General features: G+C 36.1%; 1 protein-coding gene across 1 annotated transcript in view; it reads left to right on the top strand.

Moving 5' to 3' along the window:
* RYR2 (ryanodine receptor 2) overlaps positions 1 to 23,163 on the top strand; it is a 258,198-nt gene that overhangs the window by 207,904 nt on the left and 27,131 nt on the right. Inside the window, exons 86-96 of the mRNA XM_063292172.1 lie at positions 10,120 to 10,200; positions 10,415 to 10,503; positions 11,449 to 11,577; positions 13,441 to 13,545; positions 14,543 to 14,624; positions 16,110 to 17,413; positions 17,754 to 17,821; positions 18,455 to 18,602; positions 19,403 to 19,489; positions 21,017 to 21,235; positions 21,885 to 22,015. Of these exons, the coding sequence (XP_063148242.1) occupies positions 10,120 to 10,200; positions 10,415 to 10,503; positions 11,449 to 11,577; positions 13,441 to 13,545; positions 14,543 to 14,624; positions 16,110 to 17,413; positions 17,754 to 17,821; positions 18,455 to 18,602; positions 19,403 to 19,489; positions 21,017 to 21,235; positions 21,885 to 22,015 (2,443 nt within the window). The remainder of the gene's footprint in view (positions 1 to 10,119; positions 10,201 to 10,414; positions 10,504 to 11,448; positions 11,578 to 13,440; positions 13,546 to 14,542; positions 14,625 to 16,109; positions 17,414 to 17,753; positions 17,822 to 18,454; positions 18,603 to 19,402; positions 19,490 to 21,016; positions 21,236 to 21,884; positions 22,016 to 23,163) is intronic.

Raw genomic sequence — 23,163 nt, 5'->3', positions numbered from 1 at the left:
AAAATCCACCATGTGCTGTGGTCTTCCTGTAGCATTTCTGTTGTGTTTTTAATGTGGCTTTATGGCTGCATTAGTTTGTGCCAACATAGGAAATCAGTGGCGGATCCAGACTTGACTTTGGTGGTGGGGGAGAAAGGGGATGTTTTGTGACAAACAGTTACCTTTACACTGTAAACATTAACGGAATTCATGCATGATAACCAGTTGTAACCGTGTTGATAAAACTGTTTTTCAACATTGTTGATGTTAATGTGCTTCACTGAGTCCTAATCTTAAATCATCAGTTCCTTCACCAGAAATAAACTCTAGTAGACCTGGCAAGGCTCCTAGTCTATTATTCATAAGAGAGGTGAAAAGTAAGTTTGTGAGAATCTTTTGTGAAAGGGAACCTTCAGTATATACCTCAGTCATTCCTCTGTGGTAACTTGTTCTTAGAAATTCATCTCCATTTAGGTAAATCAAGCTTCAGTAGCAAAGCTCAGCCATAACCAGAGTTGAACACTGTGCAGATGAAGATAAAAACGTTGAAATATCATTGATTTCAGTTAGAAAGTTCAGTACGGTGCTATGTTTGTCTAGTTGAAAAAAATCCATTAAATTTAAAGAAACTTACTTCCCAGGCAACTATCTATGAAATCAAAGGCATATGAAATTAAAAATGCTTAATTTTCAGCTAATGAGTTATTAATTTTCAGCTATTTTTCTACTATCAACAATAATAATATTATTACGAACTGAATTATTGTAAGATTCGAAGTATGACATTATTTAAAAAGAGTAATTATAAATAGAGATCCAGTTTGATGTAATAGTTAAAGCATCAGACTAGAAACTGGGAGACCTTGAGTTCTGGTCCCACTTTAGGCACAAAGCCAGCTGGGTTACCTTAGGCCAGTCACTCTCTCTCAGCCCTAGGAAGGAGGCAAGGGCAAACCATTTCTGAAATTTTGCCAAGAGCACTGCAGGGACTAGTCAGGCAATTGCCAGGAGTCAGCATTGACTCAAAGGCATCTCTCCCTCTCCCTCTCCCTCTCCCTCTCCCTCTCCCTCTCCCTCTCCCTCTCCCTCTCTATCTCAATCAATCAATGAATCAATCATAGTTTTCGGATAGATAATGAATTTTTTCATGAATAGTTTTCCTCATTGCTTTAAATGCTTTAATATTGGAAAGAGGATATGGGATGTATATGCAGAGACAGTGCCTATAGCACAGCATATTCTCACATGTATTGGTTGATAATTTATGGGCTCCAGTGATACTGATCTTATTGCTTTGTAGAAGAGGTCCCAGGAGATCCCAAGAGAAGGAGTAAGGGAGATGAAGATCAGTTTAGTCCATTGGATTACTTCCTCCCTTCGAACAGGGTCATTACCTCCAACTGTTCTATGGAAATGATTCCTGAAGAGAGAGAGAAAAAGAGATGAAAATATTTATTTTTCCCATAGATATTATTTCTAGTATTAATAATAGTTGACATTACTTGTAAGCCACCCTGGTGGGATCTGAAAGGTAGGATATCAGTAGTAGTAATAAATACCACCAGCTGAACCACTGGTTACAGTAAACTGTACAGAACTTTTTCTTAAAATGAAAAGTATGAATATTCTAGATACTATGTTGTTGTTTAAATGACATACCTTTTTTTAAAGTTGAGAGATATTTTAAATCTGTAAGCAATGGAATAGAATATATCTTACTGGATTTTGGAAGAGGGTATAACTTGTTTGTTTAAAATTATGGATTCTTTCCTTCTAGGTGATAAGTATTTCAGATAGTCTTAAATATAGGCTTTTTAACTGGTTCAAGATGTATTATCAGTTGTGCCCTTTTTATTGCCCCCTGTACCAAGAATCTCTTTATTCTGATCCTCACTCACTGTGACCATGCTTCATGTTCTTAATGCTGGACCCCCCACTGGTAAAACATTGATAGTTCTTTACCAGATATGTATCTGATTTGTTTTTGTGATGTAGTAAATGTTGCATTTTCTTTATGTGTTATGTTTTACTTGTTATGGTTATTAATGGGGAAAAAAGGTTCAAAACCAAAGGTATACATTGATTTACATTAATTTGTTACATTTTCATTTACTTCTTACAATTTAAATGACATCTTCATAGATCACGATAAGCTTGAAAGTGCATTTTTCTCTCCTTTCAGTCATTTACTATTGTTAACAAATAACGTATTTGAGATACTTCTTAAAAGTTATCTTTCTGATGTTTTGTTTCCTTGTTTTACAACATCTGGATTATACTGAACTTTGTAATGAAGATACCAAAGATAAAGTTTTAAATGTTAACTATCAAATAAGTTGAAATTGCTAATAATTTAAATTAATACAAGAAATATATTGAACATGAAATATACACATTCCACTGAGTTCAGGTTGATATGCTTACTTGTTATTATTTCAGCCTAAGATTGAAAGAACTAATTTCAGTCATAATATTGCTTTCCAGTGTTAGCCCCATCCCATTCCTTGAAAGAATGGCTTAGTCCCAGAGCATCAATGACATTCCAAGGAGATCCCATATAAGAAATAACTTCTGTCACCACATACTTATTGATAGTGGATTCCCACAACTTTATGCACTGTTTAAGAATATTTGAGGTTATTGTCAAAAATATCACACATTCTGATCTAGTTGTTATTGGTGAAACAATAAAATAAAAACAAATTCATTGATATAATGTATTTGTTGGTAATTCTTGCAGTAACAATCTTGCAGTAAAGGTATTAAAGGGCTGCAGTTTGCTTCTGGAAAATGTGTTTCTGCAATTTAGAATGTTTATAAGTTGTTTCACAGATAAATTCACCATTACAGGATGAATCAACTGAGCATTTACAATAGCAACAGAACCACCTATAGGTGTATTTCCAATGCTAATCACATTTAGATTATGGAATGAAAAAAAATTACTTTATTTGCTCATTGTTAACAGCCACAACTGAAATAGAAGAGTGCAGACCCTGAAGTGAACAAAAGAGAGAGGGTTCCAAGTCTCTGCTTAAAAGATTTTATTTAGGCCTGAGGCATTTCAGAAATATGTTCCTTTCTCTGGGGCATTTCTGGAATATTATAAATTAGTTGATTGGCATGTGGGCAACACTGTAAACATCTTCTCTCTTTTGTTCACAAATGATTTTCTCCCCTCATTATATATAATGTGAAATGTGCATACGATTAACAGTTTTTAAATATTTATAATTGTAAGTGAGAAGGTGCCTTAAAACAAAAGTAAGGAGGAGCAACTTGGAAAAAATAATTAGCAGTATAGAAGACCATGATTAGGATAGAATGGCTTTTGGTATATGCATTAAATCCAAATATTATGTGACCAAAATCTGGGGTAACAAAAGAGATAGTGAGAAATATTTCCAGGGAATTCCTGCTGACCTTGGGAAGGAGAGATAATGAATAAACTGCCATTTAAGCACTTTCAAGAAATTACAACACCCACCACTTTTTATTTCTACCACACATTACTTTTCTTTAAACACATCCCAGTCTCAAATGGTCCATGATAGAAACAAACATCTGTATGTGTGATAATGCCATTGAACAGTAGCATGGGCACTGGCAATATTTTAGCTAAACTGCAATGTGTAAAGAAGCTTTTATTTAAGTCTTTGACTTTTCTGAGTATATAGCCATAACCATTGCACGCCACACAATGTAAAAGAGGCTGTTTTCTTTACATAGGTCCAATCTATTTATCTATTTATTTATTTAGTAAATTTGTAGGCTGTCCATCTCATATACCTGGTTCTGGGTGGCTTACAATTAAAACAGAATAAAAACAATAAAAAGCAACCAGAGTTAAAAACAACAAAAATAACATAAAAATAGCTGCTGAGAAGACTCACAAACAGTCAAACAAGCCATGACACAAACTCACCCATGCTATCAGGGCCCCAGTCTCAATGGCAAAGCCAGGTTTTCAGTGCCTTGCGAAAGGCCAGCTGGGTTGGGGCAAGTCTAATTTCTGGAGGAATGATATTCCAGAGGGTGGGTGCCATGGCAGAAAAGGCTTTCCTCCCGCATCCCAACAGATGACTCTCACAGATGGGACCTGGAGTATGCCTCTCCTGCAGATCGAATTGGACAGATAGACACCACTGGGGAGGGATGGTCCCTAAGTAATCTGGCCCCAAGCCATGAAGGGCTTTAAAGATAACCACCAGCCCCTTGAATTGTTCCCAGAAGCATACTGGTAGCTAATGCAGCTCACAGAGCAGAGGTGTCACATGTGCCAAATGACTGGCACCCATAACTGCCCGTGCCGCTACATTTGCACCAGCTGAAGCCTCTGAATACTCTTCAAGGGTGGCCCCATGTAAAGTGTGTTGCAGTAATCCATCCATCCATGCCCAGGCTGCAGCATGATCGCATTGCTTTTGATGTGTACAAGTCAGTAAGCAGGCTCTTGAGCGTTCCAAACGGCAGGGGAGTGGTTAGGAGGCAAACAAAACTCAAAAGTGTGAAACTGAGTAGTCTTGTCTCTTTCCAGCCAGAAAGCACAGTCACAGTTATGTGATTTCCCACTTAGCCACCACTTCACTTAGTGGTAAAGTTGCTGCTTCCAATTAGTTTGTTAAATGAGGACTACCTGTAATGGGTACAGGCATGAGCTGTAGTTTCAATAGCCCCTTGTCCACAGGGTCACAGTCTTAGCTCACAAAGAACAATTTTGTATTGGCCCTCCAAAACTGCTGTGGGGAGAGAGTTGAAGTGTGCTAAAGTTGGTACTCTTTGGAATTTGACTATGGTTATACTGTATGATGTAAGTATATTGCTGGTTTGTAAAAGGGGGCTTGACTGTTCAGAAGTACATTCTTGGGTAGAGCAGAGTGGGCCTGTTGGGCTTCCAAGTCTTTGATATGTTGTTTGAGTGCACAGAGTGCATGTTCATAGTCTATCATTAAGAACCCCTTCCTGGAAAAGCCAAGATGTTGGAGTTTTGTCCTGGTCCATACTGATTTGTAGTTGTCCTCAATAAGGAAAGAACTCAAACCTGTGGGGGGGGGGGGGGAAACAGCCAGTGTGCTATTATACATCTCCTGCACCCATTTCAATTTTAGTCAGCCATGCTTCCCTCCTAAATACTACATTTGGAATGCTACTGGAATATAGCCCTTAAGAATTTTGATTGGACCCTTTGAAGAAGAGTAAAGGAGGTATAAGGTCCTAGCTGTAGACGTCAGTGCAATAGCCAATTTCATAGATGGAACCAATGTGCAATATTTTAAATTGCCAACACAGTTATCAGAGGAATCTATAAGTTGGTCCTATTTTACAACACACAACACCTTTACAACTGACAATAAATGATCATACAGAACTTTTGCCACTCTGTATCGCAACTTCCTTATAAGTTCCCATTGTGCTGGGCATTGATTGGCTGCAAAGCCATAATCCAGATCTTCAGTGGGAGTAAGGAACAATTCCTTTTCCATCTCAAAGATGTCGGTGGTACTGTTTGCAAGCTCTCCTGCTCAGCATTCTGAGTCCAGTTCTTTGCCAGAAAAGTACACATAGTTGCTCTTGTTTTTGGAGATGAGGCAGCTACATGGACTTGTCATCAAACATGTGGCTGTCCCATCAACTTGACGCAAGGAACCAGGTCCCAGCTATGAGGCAGTATCCCATGTCTACTCAAGGGTTAGCAATATTGAAGGCATTTGGGATGATAATCTGAAGAAAGGTTTTATTCACCCTCCTAAATCTCCAGCAGCTGAATCTACATTTTTAATCTCTAAGGGTGATCATTCTTTTAGAATTGTGCATGACTATAGACTCCTGAACAGTGTAACTTTTAGGGATCACTACTATTGCTTCTTATTTCAGACCTATGGGAATGCCTTCAAAAGATATTTTCAAAAAATTGGACTTGATCAGAATGGAAGTGGGCTATGAATATTAAACTTTATTTGATATCAGATATAGCAAATTGGAATTCTCAATAATGCTGTTTGGTGTGGCTAACTGTGCTGCAGTCTTCTTCAAATTCATGAATGCAATATTTTCTGATTTTTTGACAAATATCTAGTGGTGTATTTGGATGATATACTGATTTTTTTTTCAGAAGACCCATCTTTGCATGAGACTCACTTTAGAAATATCTTAGGGTGACTTTGCAAATGTAAACTTTTTGTAAGTTGGAAAAATTTGCATTTGATCTTCTCCAATTGGACTATTTGAATTACTGGATCTCTACAGGAAGGATACAAATGGATCCTGGAAAAGTCCTATACTCCCATGACAGGCATCTAGAAATGTCCAGCATTTTCTGGGCTTTGCAAATTTGTACAAAAGTTTCATCCTTAATTTTGCAGAGCCCACAAGGCCACTATCCCAACATCTAAAAATATGATGCAAGCTGAAGTTGTCTACTTAAGAGCAAGCAGCATTTCAGAACTTAAAAATCCCCTTTTTCCCCAGCCATGGATACATCTTGTCTCTTTGTTATGCAAATAGATGTGTCAAAAACAGAGTTAAGAATTATCTCTTCCAGTCTTCGAAGAGTGTGTGTGTGTGGGGTGGGGGGGAGGCTCCCTTAACATGTGTCTTTCATACCAGATTGCTTCCCAGAGCTGAAAGAAATTATGATAAAAGAACCCTTCCAACAATGGAGATATTTCTTAGAGGTAGCAATCCACCCAGTGTTAAGTGTGCAAAAATCACAAGATTTTGGAATGGCTATAGAAGAAACATCAGTTCTCTCTTTCAGTTTTTAATATCATATAATAGACATATAATCCTGGCTCACAGTGTGAGACTCAATTATTGGATCAGTGCTTGAGATGCTGCATTTCTTATCAACAGGACAAATGGGCTGAACTGTTGCCTCTTGAAGAATTTGTGTCTAGCAGCTCAATAGGCATGTCTCCCTTTTGGGCAGACTATACCTATCATCCCTGAATCTTCTGCTCAAGAACTCCAGCATCTACTGTTCCTTGCATTTCAGACTTTCTACAAGAAAGACAGGTTGCTCAGCTCTTCTTATAAGAACAGCTAGATCTGGCAAAGGCACACGGACAAGAGGGTGACAAGACTGGGGCAGGGGATTTGATGTGGCTTTCCACTAGGTTTTAACCTTCTGCCTGCCCATATAAATAACTGGACTCATTATTTAGTGGCTGCTTCCCAGTTACCCAGCAAATAAGTCCTGTGGCTTTTTGTTTGCAATTGCCTGCTTTGATGGAGATTTGACTGTTATTCCTTTGGGGCTTTACTTATTTGTGAGGAGCTCTCATGGCACTTAAATTCTAAAACTGTTCCTCCTCCCCCACCCCCTGAGGCCGGTGTATGGGGAAGAGGAATACGAAGTGGAATGTATTCTGGATTCTAGATGCAAGAGGAGATATTTTGAATATCTGATTCACTACAAAAGCCACCCTACATCTGAGAGGTTGCAGGAAAATGCAACAGATATCCACTTCCTTTTTAGAAAACGTTATTAAAGCATTTTCAAAATATATATAAACACTGAAAAGATTGAAACAAAGAAGCCTACAAAGAAAAAGAAACAGAACTAAAAAGGTGTGAAAAAACACAAACTACTACAAAGTGACTTCTGACTTACTATAACAAAGATATACATAAATCAGTATCAATCCCTTACACCAATTCATATTATTGTAAACATTATTTCTATAAAGCATTTAAATTCTCATTATTACATTCCCTTCTAAAACAAAATTACCCTCCCAATTAAAGAAAAACATATAAAACCCTTCAAACATAATTTGGAATCTAGTAACAAACACTATCCTTCACTATAATTTGCTCCTATCTGGCAACTAAACTAACATTACCCCAAAATATAAGAATTATCCAAGTAGCATAAACATTTATCTAAACCCTTAAAAAACCATCCTGATAACCACATTTAAACAATAACCAAGCATTTACCACAAATGTAGGCATTTTCAAAACAGCATAACCAGTTTTTTTTTCCTGATTGGCCACACCGGAGATAAAAAGGCTGGAGAGAGTGTTCAGTTACAGCATTATCCAAACCTTTAAGAAACTGTCCTGATAAACACATTCAGACAATTATCCCACTTCAAAGTAAACCAAGGCATTTACATATCTACAGTATTATGTTCTTGTCAATTTCAAATTCTACAACCTGCTTTAAAAAGCCCAAATATTAGTCCAAAATCTTCCAGCCTCTAGAATTTAATTCTCTTTCTTGATCATGATGTGGTGGCAACACAATCTTCCTAACTTCAACTTTCGACAACTCAGTTTTCCTTTGACTATTTAAACGTAAGTCATCAATTCTCATCTTTTTCTTTGGAGAAACTACTTTACTCTTAAGGTAGTTTTCAGCTTTATCAGTTTCTCTTGATTCTTGTGACAATTTGGACTCCACAGAGTCTGAAAACTGCCCCAGGACTTGAATAACAGCATTGTAGAGATCTTTAAATATCAAATTAATTTCCTCCATATTTCTTAACAGTAAGATAGATTATGGTGCCCTCTAGTGTCTCAGGAAGGTAAAGTCATTAATGCTGTAACTGAACACTCTCTCCAGCCTTTTTATCTCCAGTGTGGCCAATCAGGAAAATAAAAAGTAATAACAAACAGCATTCCCATGGGAAAGTGAAAGCAAATAGATCAGAACTCCAATCCACAGATTCAACAAAGATGAGAAAGTTTTATATTCCTCAAAAATTACTTTAATAAAAAAAATAAAAAAATAAAATTCTTTAAATCTCAATTTAACATATTATATATAAAAAGCCAAATTGCAAAGTTAATAATTTTCAAAAATAACGAGAGTCACCAAGAGATTCCACATTTCTTTGTTGTAGAAAGCCTCTCTTTGGTAAAATCCAAACATAAAGAACTTAGTGCTATAGAAATGGAGTGGGCAGCTTTGAGGTCCCTTTTGGCTTCAGAGTGGCTTGGGTGGGAACAATGGCGGCTTGAGCTGGTTTTTTCCACTGTCTGTGGACTGACCTGTCAGAGCGGCTTTTTTTCTTGGGCTCAGGCAGGCTTCCTTGGAGCCCAGAAGTATTAAGGAGAACCCCAGGAATCATCCCATGTGTTCTCCGGATGGCTGGTCACAGCCAGAAGACCACAAAATGGCGTTTCGCGATCGACTGGTAAGCGATCGGCTGGGAGGTGGGGTCATCATCTTCTTCCCAAACAGATATCCACTTCCCATGTATTGTACATTAGTTTCATCCAGAATTCCTGCATAAGGCTTGTCCCTTTGATCTGCCACCACTATCAATATACAGTGAAGCCCAGGATGCAGGGGACTCTGGGTTTCCTATCACAGTAGACTCTCCAGGGTTGCCAGGCAACAGGAAGGGAGGGGGGACTTTCCAGCTCCATCTGACTCTACATGGCAAGGCTTGTGTGGTGACCTCAGGGAGCTGTCAAGCAAGAGTGGGTGAGTAAGTCTGTAGTTAGCTCGCATAACAACTTGGCAATATCGTATCTGCTTTTAGGAGGGGAGACTGAGTCTGATGGTAAAGATGCTGTAGAGGATTATGGAGATAACCTTGAGGAAGCTATGCAAAGATGGTTAAGTAAACATGAACTTAGCCTTAGGAAAGAAAAGGGGGTGAGAAAGAAACTCAAAATAACTCTACCTTGCTCCTGTATGGTATAAGAGGGGGCAGAGGGAAACTCTGACAGGCTTTCAAGATTCTGTGATTATACCCTACAACAATAGAGTTCCAGTAGTTAATTTTGAAATGCTTATATTAAATTGAAAAACCCCATTTAGTTTAATAGATTAAATAGATTACATTCTTATTCCAGAAACTCATTTTACCTGCATCTAAAAGTTAGTTTCCAAATATTATACATTCACAAATTCAAAATTCAAAATTCAAATGAGAGACAATTTCTAAAATATTGCCAAGCCCATGCTGCTACGTTTTTGGGAGATACGTTTTTAAATTTTACCTTTTTTTCTCATAATGAATAAACATATCTACCTGCAAATAAGAACACTCTAGAACTGATTCTGGGGAAATGTTACAAGACTCCATTATGTCTATACATTTTTAAGCAGAACGTGCTATATGTGAGACTCTAAAGTTACTTGGCATCTGGTCATGATACTTATTGGCATTGACTTTTCCACAGGGGAAAAGGTGATGCAGGACGATGAATTCACCTGTGACCTCTTCCGGTTCCTTCAGTTGCTTTGTGAAGGGCATAATTCAGGTTTGTGTTGTCCTCCTCCTATTCCATCCAGTGCTCCTGAATACCAAAATAACCAAGGAAGTTTAATATTGTAAACAAAATGATTAGTTGGTAAGTTTAATTAATATATTGAAAAAGTTAAATACCTATAATCAGAAAACATGTTAAGATAGATAGCTTTCAAGAAGTTCAAGATTGGGACAAATGTTAACTCAATCTCATTCTATTCTCCAAGGTTTTCAGAATTACTTGAGAACTCAGACTGGTAATAATACAACTGTCAACATTATCATATCCACCGTGGATTATTTATTGAGAGTTCAGGTAAAATATCACTTACTGTAAGTTTTCATTAATATTTATTTTATTTTTCCAATAATTAAAATAAGTTTATGGGCATTAATTGGTAGGTTTTGGAGCTTTTAACGAAGACACGGAAATTTATTCAGTTTCACATTTTAAAGTGATCTAATCCAAGTAATAATACCCAAATTTAAACAGAAACCGAAAGCAGTTAGACAATATATAAGTATCCATATTTTTCTAAATTTTGTAACTGAGTTTGCCCTCTACAAGGCATTTGTGTATATTTTGAGAATTGCACATGAGCCTTTAATTTTTCCTTTCAATTATTCCTTAGCAAGCTGAATTTGAAATTGGACCAAAAAAGTAAAATTGGAAAAAAATGAGAAACCATTTAACACACACACACACACACAGAAACACACACACATACACAAACATCTTTACACTATCATTATATTTTGCTTATTTGTAACACTATTAGTATATATATTTTCTCACAGTGGAATATTTTTGTATCCAAAAGCAAGATTGATAAGGGCCTACTTCCTTTCCTTTATCCTTCTAAAATCTACCAGGAATACAGGAACAAGAAAGCAATATAAAATAAAGAAGGCTTAATTGCCCTAGGTACACCTGTGACATCTTTTGCAGAATTCTCTCCATCAAAGTTATCTGACCTCCCCTGTATTAGAAGTATGTACAAAACTTTCACAAGTGTTAGTTCCCATCCTCCCCCTCCCCCTTTCTGCTTTCTATATTCTCCTAAATATCCCAGGTGCATGTGGACCTTCTTGGAATTTCTAATGCTGATGGGATCTTTACAAAGGATATTTTTTGTAACATTAATCTGTCTCGCAGTTTTGGAGAATTTATGAACCATTTATTTCTTTGTCAAATTTGCCAGATGCATATTTTTGAATGAATAGTGAGGCCATATGCTTTATATTTTTTTTCCATTTTTAGGAATCAATTAGTGATTTCTATTGGTATTATTCTGGAAAGGAAGTTATCGATGAACAAGGACAACGTAATTTCTCTAAAGCTATTCAAGTTGCAAAGCAGGTCTTCAATACTCTTACAGAATATATTCAGGTAAATGTAAGAAATTGGTTTTCCATGCCATTTCATGAACTTCTGACCGATGGACCTCTAAAAGAATCTAATGAATGAACTGGGAATAAATGTTCATTGACAAATGGAGGGGAGCAGGATCTGGTATGCAAGCGGCCACCTCTTAATTTCCACATATTGAGCAAATATGAAAATAGTCTCTTTACAGCTATGGTTGACATACTGTATGCAAAGGGCTTGTTTGGATGGAGTGAATGAATGCTGGAGAGGAAAAGAGCTAATTAAAGTGCACTTAATTAGCACTTTTAAGTAACTTAAGTAAGATATCTGCCTGCTAGGATTACGTCAAATTGTTAAGTTGTGTACACCTCCCTTGGCTGAGTTCTCAGACTAGAGAGATAGAACTGTTACCTGTTGTGAAGCCCTCATACTAACAGTTCTATTACCCTACCATCCTAGAGGGGTGACTATTGCAGTCTATATTCCTGTAGTTTTACACATTACTTGACCACCAGGAAGCAGGCTACAACTGTTTTCATTCTTATTGGGACTCATCAGGTACACACATTCATTATAGTTAGTACTGAACTCAGGCAGTGGCGGACCTACATTTTTGGGGCCCTGAAGCTTAAACTGTTATGGGAGCACCTTTGCAACCAGCAGTGAGGTCTGGGTAACCACTGTTACCTTCTTCAGTGGGGTTGTTCCATGACATGCCTAAGATAAATAATTTTAATAAAAGTTTTAATTTTTGTCATAAATGTTAATAGTGTTTTAAATTATATATAATTATTTTATATTAAATATATTTAGAATGAAACATCCTTAATTTGAATGTTTTTTTTTCATTTACAGCTAGCCTACATGATACTTTAATAGCCTTTTAATTTTTATTTTAACTATTACTTTGTATTTCATTTCACTATATTATTATTATTTAAAAAAAACCCTTCTCATACAGTAGACCCACCTTTTTTAAGCAATGTGAACTAAAGTCGCTTCTGGGGCCCCTCTGGGATTAGGTGCCCTGAAGCTCAAGCTTCATTAGTTTCTAGTAAATCCACCCCTGCTCTTTGGCCATTGTACTTCATACAATTCAATTATATAGAGTTCCATTCCTGTAGATGGTTTTGACTCTCAAAGATCTAAAACTAATTGTAATAGCTCTGTGTGCCTGATGAAACACAGTAAGGACAAAACCAGGTTGTCCCCTTGGTGTTCAAATCTTTAAAAATCAAAGATGCTTGTGACATTTTATTAGCATTAACACGGTGTGTGTGTGTGTGTGTTTTATTACATTCTTTAAGATTTTGCACTTTTGGCAAATATGAAATTTAAAAACACTGCTATTTTATTTGGAATTCTTAGATGGCTAATAAAATGAAGGAATTTTATTAAGATGGGACTATACATTCAGTCAAATTTTCAATATGATAATTTGTCACTTGCGTATATTAAACAGAGCTACTTTAATGTAGTGCTTATTTCTGACTCCAGATATAAATGGATATATACATCTGTATACTCCATATGTAAATGAATCTATCTCTATAATATAATGGCCTTTTATTTGGCTGGGTAAATGCCAATAGGAATTTGCCCTTTCTGTTGAGGTGACTGGGAGGTCTGGCTTTCATATATTTTCCATAGAGCTCTAACTTGAGCTTAGTAACACATATTCACTGAAAAACAACTTTTGTGTAAAAGTTGTATAAGCTGTTATTACTTGGCCCTATTGCTGTTTTGTAATAGTTCAGTGGCAGAAGATAAATTTATATTATATTCATGTTCAGAATAATAATAACAACAACAACTGATATGCCACTCCCAGTGACTTTTCTGATGTATAAACCTTATTCTTTGGGATTGTGGATTTTCTTTCAGGGTCCATGTACAGGTAATCAACAGAGTCTAGCACATAGCAGACTTTGGGATGCTGTGGTTGGTTTTCTTCATGTCTTTGCCCACATGCAGATGAAGCTCTCTCAGGTACAGAATGATTTTTTAACAAAATTGTTTCCTCCTGTTTTATTAAAGGAAACATAATAAGTGCTTGTTCAATTAATTGCCTCTCAGAAATACTAGATAGGTAAAGGTTTCCCTTGACATTAAGTCCAGTCGTGTCCGACTCTAGGGGGCGGTGCTCATCTCTGTTTCAAAGCCGAAGAGCTGGCGTTAGTCCGTAAACAGTTCCGTGGTCATGTGGCCGGCATGACTACACGGAACGCCGTTACCTGCCTGCCAAAGCGGTACCTATTAATCTACTCACATTTGCATGTTTTCGAACTGCTAGGTTGGCAGGAGCTGGGACTAGCAACGGGAGCTCACCCCGTCACGCGGATTCGAACCGCCGACCTTCCAATCGGCAAGCTCAGCAGCTCAGCGGTTTAACCCACAGTGCCACCGTGTCCCTATAGAAGTCCTACAACACCATTAATTAGTACTGGGAATCTCTAGAGCTGACTGTTGGAACAGAGTGGGCAACTGGACTGTGTTATGCTCAGGGTCAATAGGCAGGATAATGAAATTTGATATGCACTGAAGGAGAAGGATGAGTAGTTCAATACTTCTTTCTAGCAGGGGCAGCTTTTAAAAGGATATTAGTGGGAGAAGTATATAACCCAGTGGGAAAAATATTACTCTGTCTTGGAAAACAACTATGGAACTATCGAATTTAGAACCATTGTAAAGATTCAGAAAGTGGCAAGGACTGGGCATTATGGAGAATAAAGCTGGTAGACTTTTTTGATATTTGTCACTTTTTTGAGAAGGATGATCTGTTCTCTGAGTGTTTCAAGATGTAGAATCTTTGAAGAAATTAATGTAAATAATTTCACATGTATTATTCCTAAAGGGTATATGTTAGAAAATGCCTTACGATGTCCTCTCCTCCTCTTGCAAGTTATGGCAAATTGACTACAGGAATAAGATTTTGTCTCCTTGCAGCAAAAAATGACTTCTGGAAATCTTATATTTATATTGACAGGATTCTAGTCAAATTGAATTACTGAAAGAATTAATGGACCTTCAGAAGGATATGGTGGTCATGCTGCTATCTATGTTGGAAGGTAATTTTAAAATTGTAATTTTAAACACATTGTATTAATTTATTTTTCAAATTACAACTGTAAGAAAGCTTGCACCCATGGGGTGTTTCCTCCCAGTGCAAAAAATACCTAAAAAAAAGAATATTAGGATCACAAGAGGGAAGAAAGAGGTTACACTATCTTGCCTGCTGTAGTGCCAATAAATGAAATGCAAAGACATGTTTAATATCAGCAAGTTGGCTAGAGAGTATGCAGCCTGCCAATTAGTATAAATTATTGTGGAAGAAATACAACTTCCAACGATAGTATTCAATAAAAAAATGATAACATTTTCTGATTTCAGTGAGCTTCATAATAATGTAAGAAAGACATTCTAGACATTAATTGAGGGTGTGGAAGGGGGTTAAATAGTGTGAAACAATTTCTCTCTGGCATACAGGAGATCTATTAGCAAAATAATAGTTTGGCAATCCCTAGTATAGCCAGATAGATATACAGTAGATAGTCCTATTCTTTTCGGGCTATACTAAGCTTACTATCACTTGTGGTTCTTCTGCTGCTGATAGGTTATAAAGTAGAGTATTCAGGATTGTGCTGATGGTAACTTTGGATCCACTTAATTTACCATACTTTTGAGTCTCCAGGGGGCCACAGGATTAGGCCCTTTACGCATGCTGATCTTCAGTTGTCAGATTAAATTTTCCTCCATTTCAGAGCGAATTTTTTTAAAAAGGCCTTTCTTGGGATTAAGAAATAGTGAAGCTTATTAAAAGCTTATCTCTAATTACGTGTTCGTAATCTGCATACCACATGCAGCCCTTGAAACCTTCAGTCTGCCCCAAGCATAATTCCCTCCATCAGCCATCAAATTGGATTTGACTGGTTTAGTTGGAGAGCAGGCACACATGAATGAGTGTCCACACAAAACACCTGCCTTTTTTTGAACTGTGCTACCTCAACCTACCAAAATTATAATGAGGCGCGTTTACCAGAGCAAAAGAATTTCAACTGGTTCAACAGATGTTGAGTAGGCTAGAAGGAGCATGATAAGCCTTCCCCTTTCCTGCGCATCTTCTTTGTGAGGATATATGTGTGCAAGAGTATAACTGCAAAGGTTGTGCAGGGAGATGTGTCATCTCTAGCTGATTCTCAGCATGTGGGCTCTACTGACCTCTAGCTGTGACCATGTCCACTCACTAACAGCTCCTGACAGTCCATCCACCATGATATGTGCTTTGTAATTCAGAATAGGAAAATGGGAGCAACAGCTGTAGAAATGTGAAGTATAAAGCACTTTGTCTTTTAAGCCTGAAATAAAAACACAAGCTATTTCATGTTTGGTCAATCCTAAATATTGTCTAAATATTTCTAAATGTTATTTTGAAATACAATATTGCTGTTCTCAGATCTGTAGTGTAATTTCAATGTTTTTAACATTTCTTTGTGTTACTTAGGCAGTTTAAAAAGTATGGTAGTAAGATTATTGATGCACTTTCCCACATTCAGGTAATGTTGTGAATGGAACAATCGGCAAGCAAATGGTTGACATGCTGGTGGAATCGTTCAACAATGTAGAAATGATTCTAAAGTTTTTTGATATGTTTCTAAAACTGAAAGATTTAACTTTCTCTGATGCATTTAAAGAATATGATCCTGATGGTAAGGGCATTATCTCCAAGAGAGATTTCCATAAAGCAATGGAAAGCCACAAACACTATACTCAGTCTGAAACCGAATTTCTCCTCTCCTGTGCTGAAACTGATGAGAATGAAACTCTGGACTATGAGGAATTTGTGAAACGGTTTCATGAGCCAGCTAAAGACATTGGTTTCAATGTTGCTGTTTTGCTGACAAACTTGTCAGAGCACATGCCACATGACACGCGATTGCAGACTTTCCTTGAATTGGCAGACAGTGTTCTAAACTATTTCCAGCCCTTCTTAGGACGCATAGAAATAATGGGCAGTGCAAAGCGCATTGAACGAGTTTACTTTGAGATCAGTGAATCAAGTCGGACACAGTGGGAGAAACCTCAGGTTAAAGAGTCAAAGAGGCAGTTTATCTTTGATGTAGTAAATGAAGGAGGGGAAAAGGAAAAAATGGAACTTTTTGTTAATTTTTGTGAAGACACTATCTTTGAAATGCAGTTGGCTGCTCAGATCTCAGAGTCAGATCTGAACGAGCGGTCTGTAAATAAAGAAGAAAGTGAAAATGAGAAGCTGGAAGAGCAGGACCCCAGAATAGGTTTCTTCTCTCTAGTGACCGTCACATCAGCTTTAGTAGCCCTCAAGCATAACACGATGACTCTGATGAAAATGCTAAGCGTGAAAAGTATAAAGAAGCAAATGAAGAAGATGAAAAAAATGACCATGAAGGACATGCTCCTGGCTTTGTTTTCTTCCTACTGGAGCATTTCAATGGGTTTTGTGCATTTTTTATCAAGCGTCTCCAGAGGCTTCTTTCAGATCATGTACAGCCTGCTGCTTGGAGGGAGCCTGGTTGAAGGAGCCAAGAAAATTAAGGTAGCTGAACTTTTAGCCAACATGCCTGACCCTACTCAGGATGAGGTACGTGGTGATGGAGAAGAAGTAGAAAGGAAGCCAGCTGAAGCTGCTTTGCCTGCAGAAGACCTAACTGATCTGAAAGCTCTGTCGGAAGATAGTGACCTCCTCTCAGATATTTTTGGCTTAGATTTAAAACGAGAGGGAGGACAATATAAACTAATCCCACATAATCCAAATGCAGGCTTGAGCGATTTGTTGAGCAGTCCTTCCTTACTCCCTTTACCTGATGTGGAAGAAAAAATAAAGGTACAAATACTGTTTTTATTTATCTGTCTTGTTTAAATCTCTTTTTTCTTTTAAAGCTATTTTAATGCATGATAAATAAGTATCTCATGTTTGTTAGCCCTATTCAGCAACCAAAGTTTTCCTTGTTTTAAGATGGGTTACAACCTTTAGGTTTTTTTTTTTTAATGAAAGAAGCATTTTCAAGTGAAAATGTGTTACCTTGTTTTCTACGTGAGCCATAGCATATGTTTTTAAAGGTTTTGTAGTAGCAATACCCTTTTGTTTTTTTAAGCCACATTTTTTGAAAATAGACCATTGTCATAATGTTTTCCTTCTTCTTGGTTATACTTATTCATTCAAGGACCAGAAGATGAATGAAGATGGAAAAGACGAAAGAGAAGATACTAAATTTGAACATGAAAAAGCAGAGTATGTCCCATTCCTTTCAGAATTAATAGTTCCATCAAGACTGTGACCTTATTGGGAAATAAATCCAGTGACAGCCATGAGAATTCATTCCAAATAAGTGTTTTGTACTGCAGTATAAATTTACAGTTTATCTGTATGTATATATGTACCTTACAGTTATTGTACTCGAGGAATTGTGCAAAACACCACCTAGGAATTAGTAGTCTATAATTACCCCTCTCTTCTCTGTGTTTTGTAATATATATTTACTTTTGTAATATATATTTACTTTTTAACACAGTATTTTTTTTTTCCATTTCAACTTCATTATACAATTTATTTATTTATTTATTATTCAAATTTTGCTGCCACCCATCTCCCCCAAAAGAGGGACTCTGGGCGGTTATTATTAATAATAAAATAATATTTTTTTATTATTATTTTATTAATACATGGTTATTATTAATAGATTTTCTGAGCCCTTTATCTGTTGTACGTTTTCCATATGCTTTTCTCAACTACTGTCATGTGTGTGTACTTGAAAAAGGACCCGGTCTTTTCCCATGGTGCAGTTGATTTTTTTCTCATTGAGATACTAGGTTTTAATTGAGAAATGTGGCTGGTATTATAGTTTTGGAAAATACGTGTTTACAGGGGAGAAGATGGAGAAAAAGAAGAGAAAACAAAAGAAGATAAAGGAAAACAGAAACAAAAGCAGCGTCACAAACATAGGCATGGTGAACTAGAATTGCAAGAATCCGCCTTTTGGAAGAAAATTATTGCGTATCAACAGAAAGTCCTTGTAAGGCTTTAAAAGTTAAAATAGATAAGAATTCCTTATAATTTATCATTTTGTTTTCATGATTGTTTAAATTTTGATTTTTACAGATTAATTCATTTTTGCATCTACTTCTACTCAGAAGCTAGACACTATTTGTTTTCACAAAAAGGATTCTTTTGGGAAGGGAACACTAAACCACTTCTGGGTACTTTCCCGCTCATTCCAGATTGTTTTATTTATACACACACACACACACAAACACAAATATACATATACATGCACACACACACAAACAAATATACATATACATGCACACACACACACAGACATACACACCATATATATGGAAATATTATTTCTTTCTACTTTCCTTTTTGCATGCATAATATAGTTTGGCACTGTTTAACATACATTGTTCAGATACAGTCCTTCAACACTGAATACATATGATTTGGATAAGCAGTTTTAATTTTCATAAAATATGTGAATAATCTGGAATGGAAAATTTCTAATTTATTTAGGATAGCACTTTACAAGTTATATAGATAAGATATAGATATTAAGTTCAGTGTATCTAACTATTAAGCATATTTGTTTATTAGATTTATATGCCGCCTTTTATACAATTCATAATGCTCTCTCCTATTTTCTGCATAACAACTACCCTGTGAAGTGGGTTGGGCTGAGAGAGTAACTGGCCCAAAATCACCCACCCAGCTTCTGTGCCTAAGGGAGAACTAGAACTCAGTTTCCTGGTTTTTAATTCAACATTTTAACCATGACTTTAAACTGGCCTAAAACAAAATTATTTCTTTTTTCAGAATTATTTTGCCCGGAATTTCTACAATATGAGGATGCTGGCTTTATTCGTCGCATTTGCCATTAATTTCATTCTTTTGTTCTACAAGGTAAACCCTTCATACTTTAAACTTTTTCATTTGTGTATGAAATTAACATACAAAAAGTTAAGTGATTTTTAATTCAAGCTCTTTATTCATAATCAGTTATTTTACTTTCTTAGCCTATGTTGTAGTGTAAAATTCTGACATACTGTAATATCCTGAATTTAGGGCTTGCTTATGTAGACAGCTTTTGGCCTATGGATTTACTGCACAAATATTCATTAAAGGTGGTTGAATTTATTCTGTAGCATTTCTCAGTACTCCATACTTTTATTTATGCTTTATAATAATGTATACTACTAGTGCAAGTATATGTAAGTTTCCATGTTGTGCAGTGTTGTCCAAGATAGATTAAAATAAAGAAATAATAAATGAATTGTTCACACAAATATGCAGTTTGCATCTGTGGAGCCCTTGGTGCACTCTGAGCCTTGTTGTTTTCTTGCAGACGTTTCATTGCCAGACTAGGCAACATCTTCAGTGTGAAGGTGCGAATTTGCATCTTTCTGGATATAAAAGACAACCCATCTTTAAGGAGTTGCAGAAAAATGCTCTCTGAGCATTCTCATGTTCTCTGAAGCATCTTTTTGGCTTTGAATCCAAAGCGCTGCACAGCCCTACTATATATATCTAGCTTGCAGAGATGAGGTGCAGAAATGGTACATTGTGCTAGACTAAAGTAGGGATCTAGCTCAACAACTATGAGAACATTTCCTTTTACAAAGAATCATGGAATGATATACCCTACTTCTAGCATTAGAGCTATGCACTCTTCTCAGCATCAGTATATTAACAAAAGAAACAAAGGTGGAACCTGGGAGTAATTATTTGCTAAATAAGAGGTGCAGAGGGCACTAAAGAAATGTTTATATGATCTTCAGAAGTATACACACAATGATTTGGCAGGCAAAATGGAAAAATATTGAGCTGTATCATGAGGAGGAAGAAATAGTCATAACAGGAGTACTTACCTATTTCAGAGGTAAACTCGGTAGTTGATCTCAGTCACTTAGAAAGTCAAAGCAACAACAAACTACTGTGCATTTTCAGGTCATGAATTTACAAATAATCAGCTTGGTATTATTATTAATAAAGAGACCCAACACTTTATCAACAAACATCCAGAGGAGAGGCCTTTTGTTCAAGTGGCTATGAAGGCCACAAGGTCTACCATGATTTTATGAGACAAAAGTTGATATATGCAATGAAGGGGTGGGGCTGATGGAGGGCTAAAACAATATTAAAATTACTTAAGCTTTGTAGAGTTTGGCATACTGTTTAAAGATAGAATTTGAAAATAAAATTTGAATAGCATATGACTAAGGAAAATAAGAAACGCCAGCAGAGAAAGGAAGGGAGGTGACAGTCTTGAGTTCTGGCAGAGTCTCAGCTCAAGGCTTCCTGCTGTTAAATGTTAACGATCGTTCTCTGGAAGAGTCCTGTTTCCACCTGTTATCCCTTCTCTTCTGTGTGTAGCTTGTAGAAATGTGACATTTCTGTCAAATCGTTCTTCAACTCAAATTGTTTCAACAGGTCTCTACCTCTTCAGTGACAGAAGAAAAGGAAGTTCAAGTAGTTAGTACTGCTGACAAATTGAAGCTAAACAGCCTAGAAAGTCCTTCTCATAGAATCATCACAGTACACTATGTCCTTGAAGAAAGCAGTGGTTACATGGAACCTACACTCCGCATTTTAGCGATTTTACACACTGTCATTTCCTTTTTCTGCATCATTGGGTATTACTGTCTGAAAGTAAGAGAACAAGAAAATCACATCTGCTTACTGTACTTTTAATTCCCTTGGATTTATTCTTATGTTTGTTTCCCTCTCTTTGATAATTTACTGGTTACTGTGTGTATTTGTATGTATTCTATCTTAAAAGTTTGTCATCAGAACAAGTAATAACTATTACAGTATAAATCAACAAATATGAAAACAAAAGAAATCAAAACTTTGTATTCTGAATTCTGTAGTTCTTTTTGTTTGAAAGAACAAACTGGAGATATGCACGGATAATTTTGTGTACCTGTTATATACCTCTGTGCATGTTGTGCATCTGTTAATGGCAAGAAGAAACAGTGATTTCTGCTGATTGTCCCTTCCTACTTTAGTCCATTGTATCTTCTAAAACATTTTCTGGAAGGGACATTCTAGAGCACTGTGGGAAATGGAATAGGTGACTGCAGTGGAAAAGGAGAATCAGTGAAAATCCTCACTTCTCTCGCCCTCCCCCTTCACTCGATTATATTACCTCTTTGGAAAAAGGTCCTTGTGTATACTATCTTACTTTAAAAGACTATGTTAGCTTATCCATTCTTCGCATTTTTTTCAGCATCCAGGTATTTTTAACAGATAATTTCTCCAGGTGAAGTTAAATGACTTTTTGTACTTGTATTTCTAGGTTCCATTGGTAATATTTAAACGAGAAAAAGAAGTTGCAAGGAAATTGGAATTTGATGGGCTATATATTACAGAACAGCCTTCAGAAGATGATATTAAGGGACAGTGGGACAGACTTGTCATCAATACACAGTGAGTCTTTTCGTTTATCCTTTCTGAAGCTACATAGTTTATATAATACACTCTTAATTTTAACAGGAATGAATAGTGATTGGATACAACTGTGGCACACAAATTGCAAAAATGGAGACAGCTACAGCTCTCCTAAGTATATTTTAGTATGAAATTTTATCTTGCAAATAACAAGTGCTAAGAAATATACTTATTACATAAGTGCATTTTAGCACACACTTAGTATAATTGTGGTGGGAAAAATTCACACTAGGGAAACTTTATATAGATTTAAAAAGCCTGTAATGCATGGAAATGATAAATTATCTTTTATATTTCATCTCTTAAAAATATTTTTATAGTATAGCAATAAACAACATAATTATATTCTGGATTTCTCACAATTATGTAGTACAAGTCTTGGCTCAGAAATATTGCAAAATTAGTCCTAAAATGCATTATTTTTAGATTCTGAAAATGCATACATTTATATAATTAACAAATGTATATTTTATTAGATGCCCTGAAATTTGTATAATTTTAAATATGCATTTATATTTAAATTTCCTTGCAAAGCTTTTTAAATCTGTTCTTTGATCTGGCTATAATAGATTTATATGATTTATGAATAAATACCTGTGAAATTGATATGGATTGAAAATAAACTGTCTAGCCTTACACATAGCTTCATGGCTTAATGTCATTATTGAGGTATATGTACATTTACCAGGCAAACCTGAGAGTATAATTTTGTATCCAAGCAGATAATAATTAATGTTATACTGAATGCTGTGCTATGTAGGGTTTCATTCTGGACACATGAAAGACAGTGTGGCCATTAGAGAAGAAAATTTTCAGTCAGAATTATAAAAATGAGAATTTTATGTGAAATCAAATTTCAGATTTGAAAGAAATTCATAAGTTCATTAAAAATTTTGATGCCTTTGATAGTAAAGCAATGTCAATCAGCTCATATATCTGGACAAAGTTTGGCAGAAGGGACATTTAGTTGCAATTGTATTTAAGGTAAAATATAAGAAAAATATATGGGAAGTAAGTAGTGTCAGTTTAATCTTGAACTTTAATTTCAGGAAAAAAAATTGAACTTGCATTGAATTAATTGTATCCATTAGGTAATCATTTTACAGATGCACTGAGCATTACTTTCC

Source organism: Candoia aspera, chromosome 1 (genome assembly GCF_035149785.1).
Source record: "Candoia aspera isolate rCanAsp1 chromosome 1, rCanAsp1.hap2, whole genome shotgun sequence".
Taxonomy (NCBI): domain Eukaryota; kingdom Metazoa; phylum Chordata; class Lepidosauria; order Squamata; family Boidae; genus Candoia; species Candoia aspera.
The sequence above is the reverse complement of the archived record's forward strand: the minus strand, read 5'-3'. Positions and strand labels throughout refer to the sequence as shown.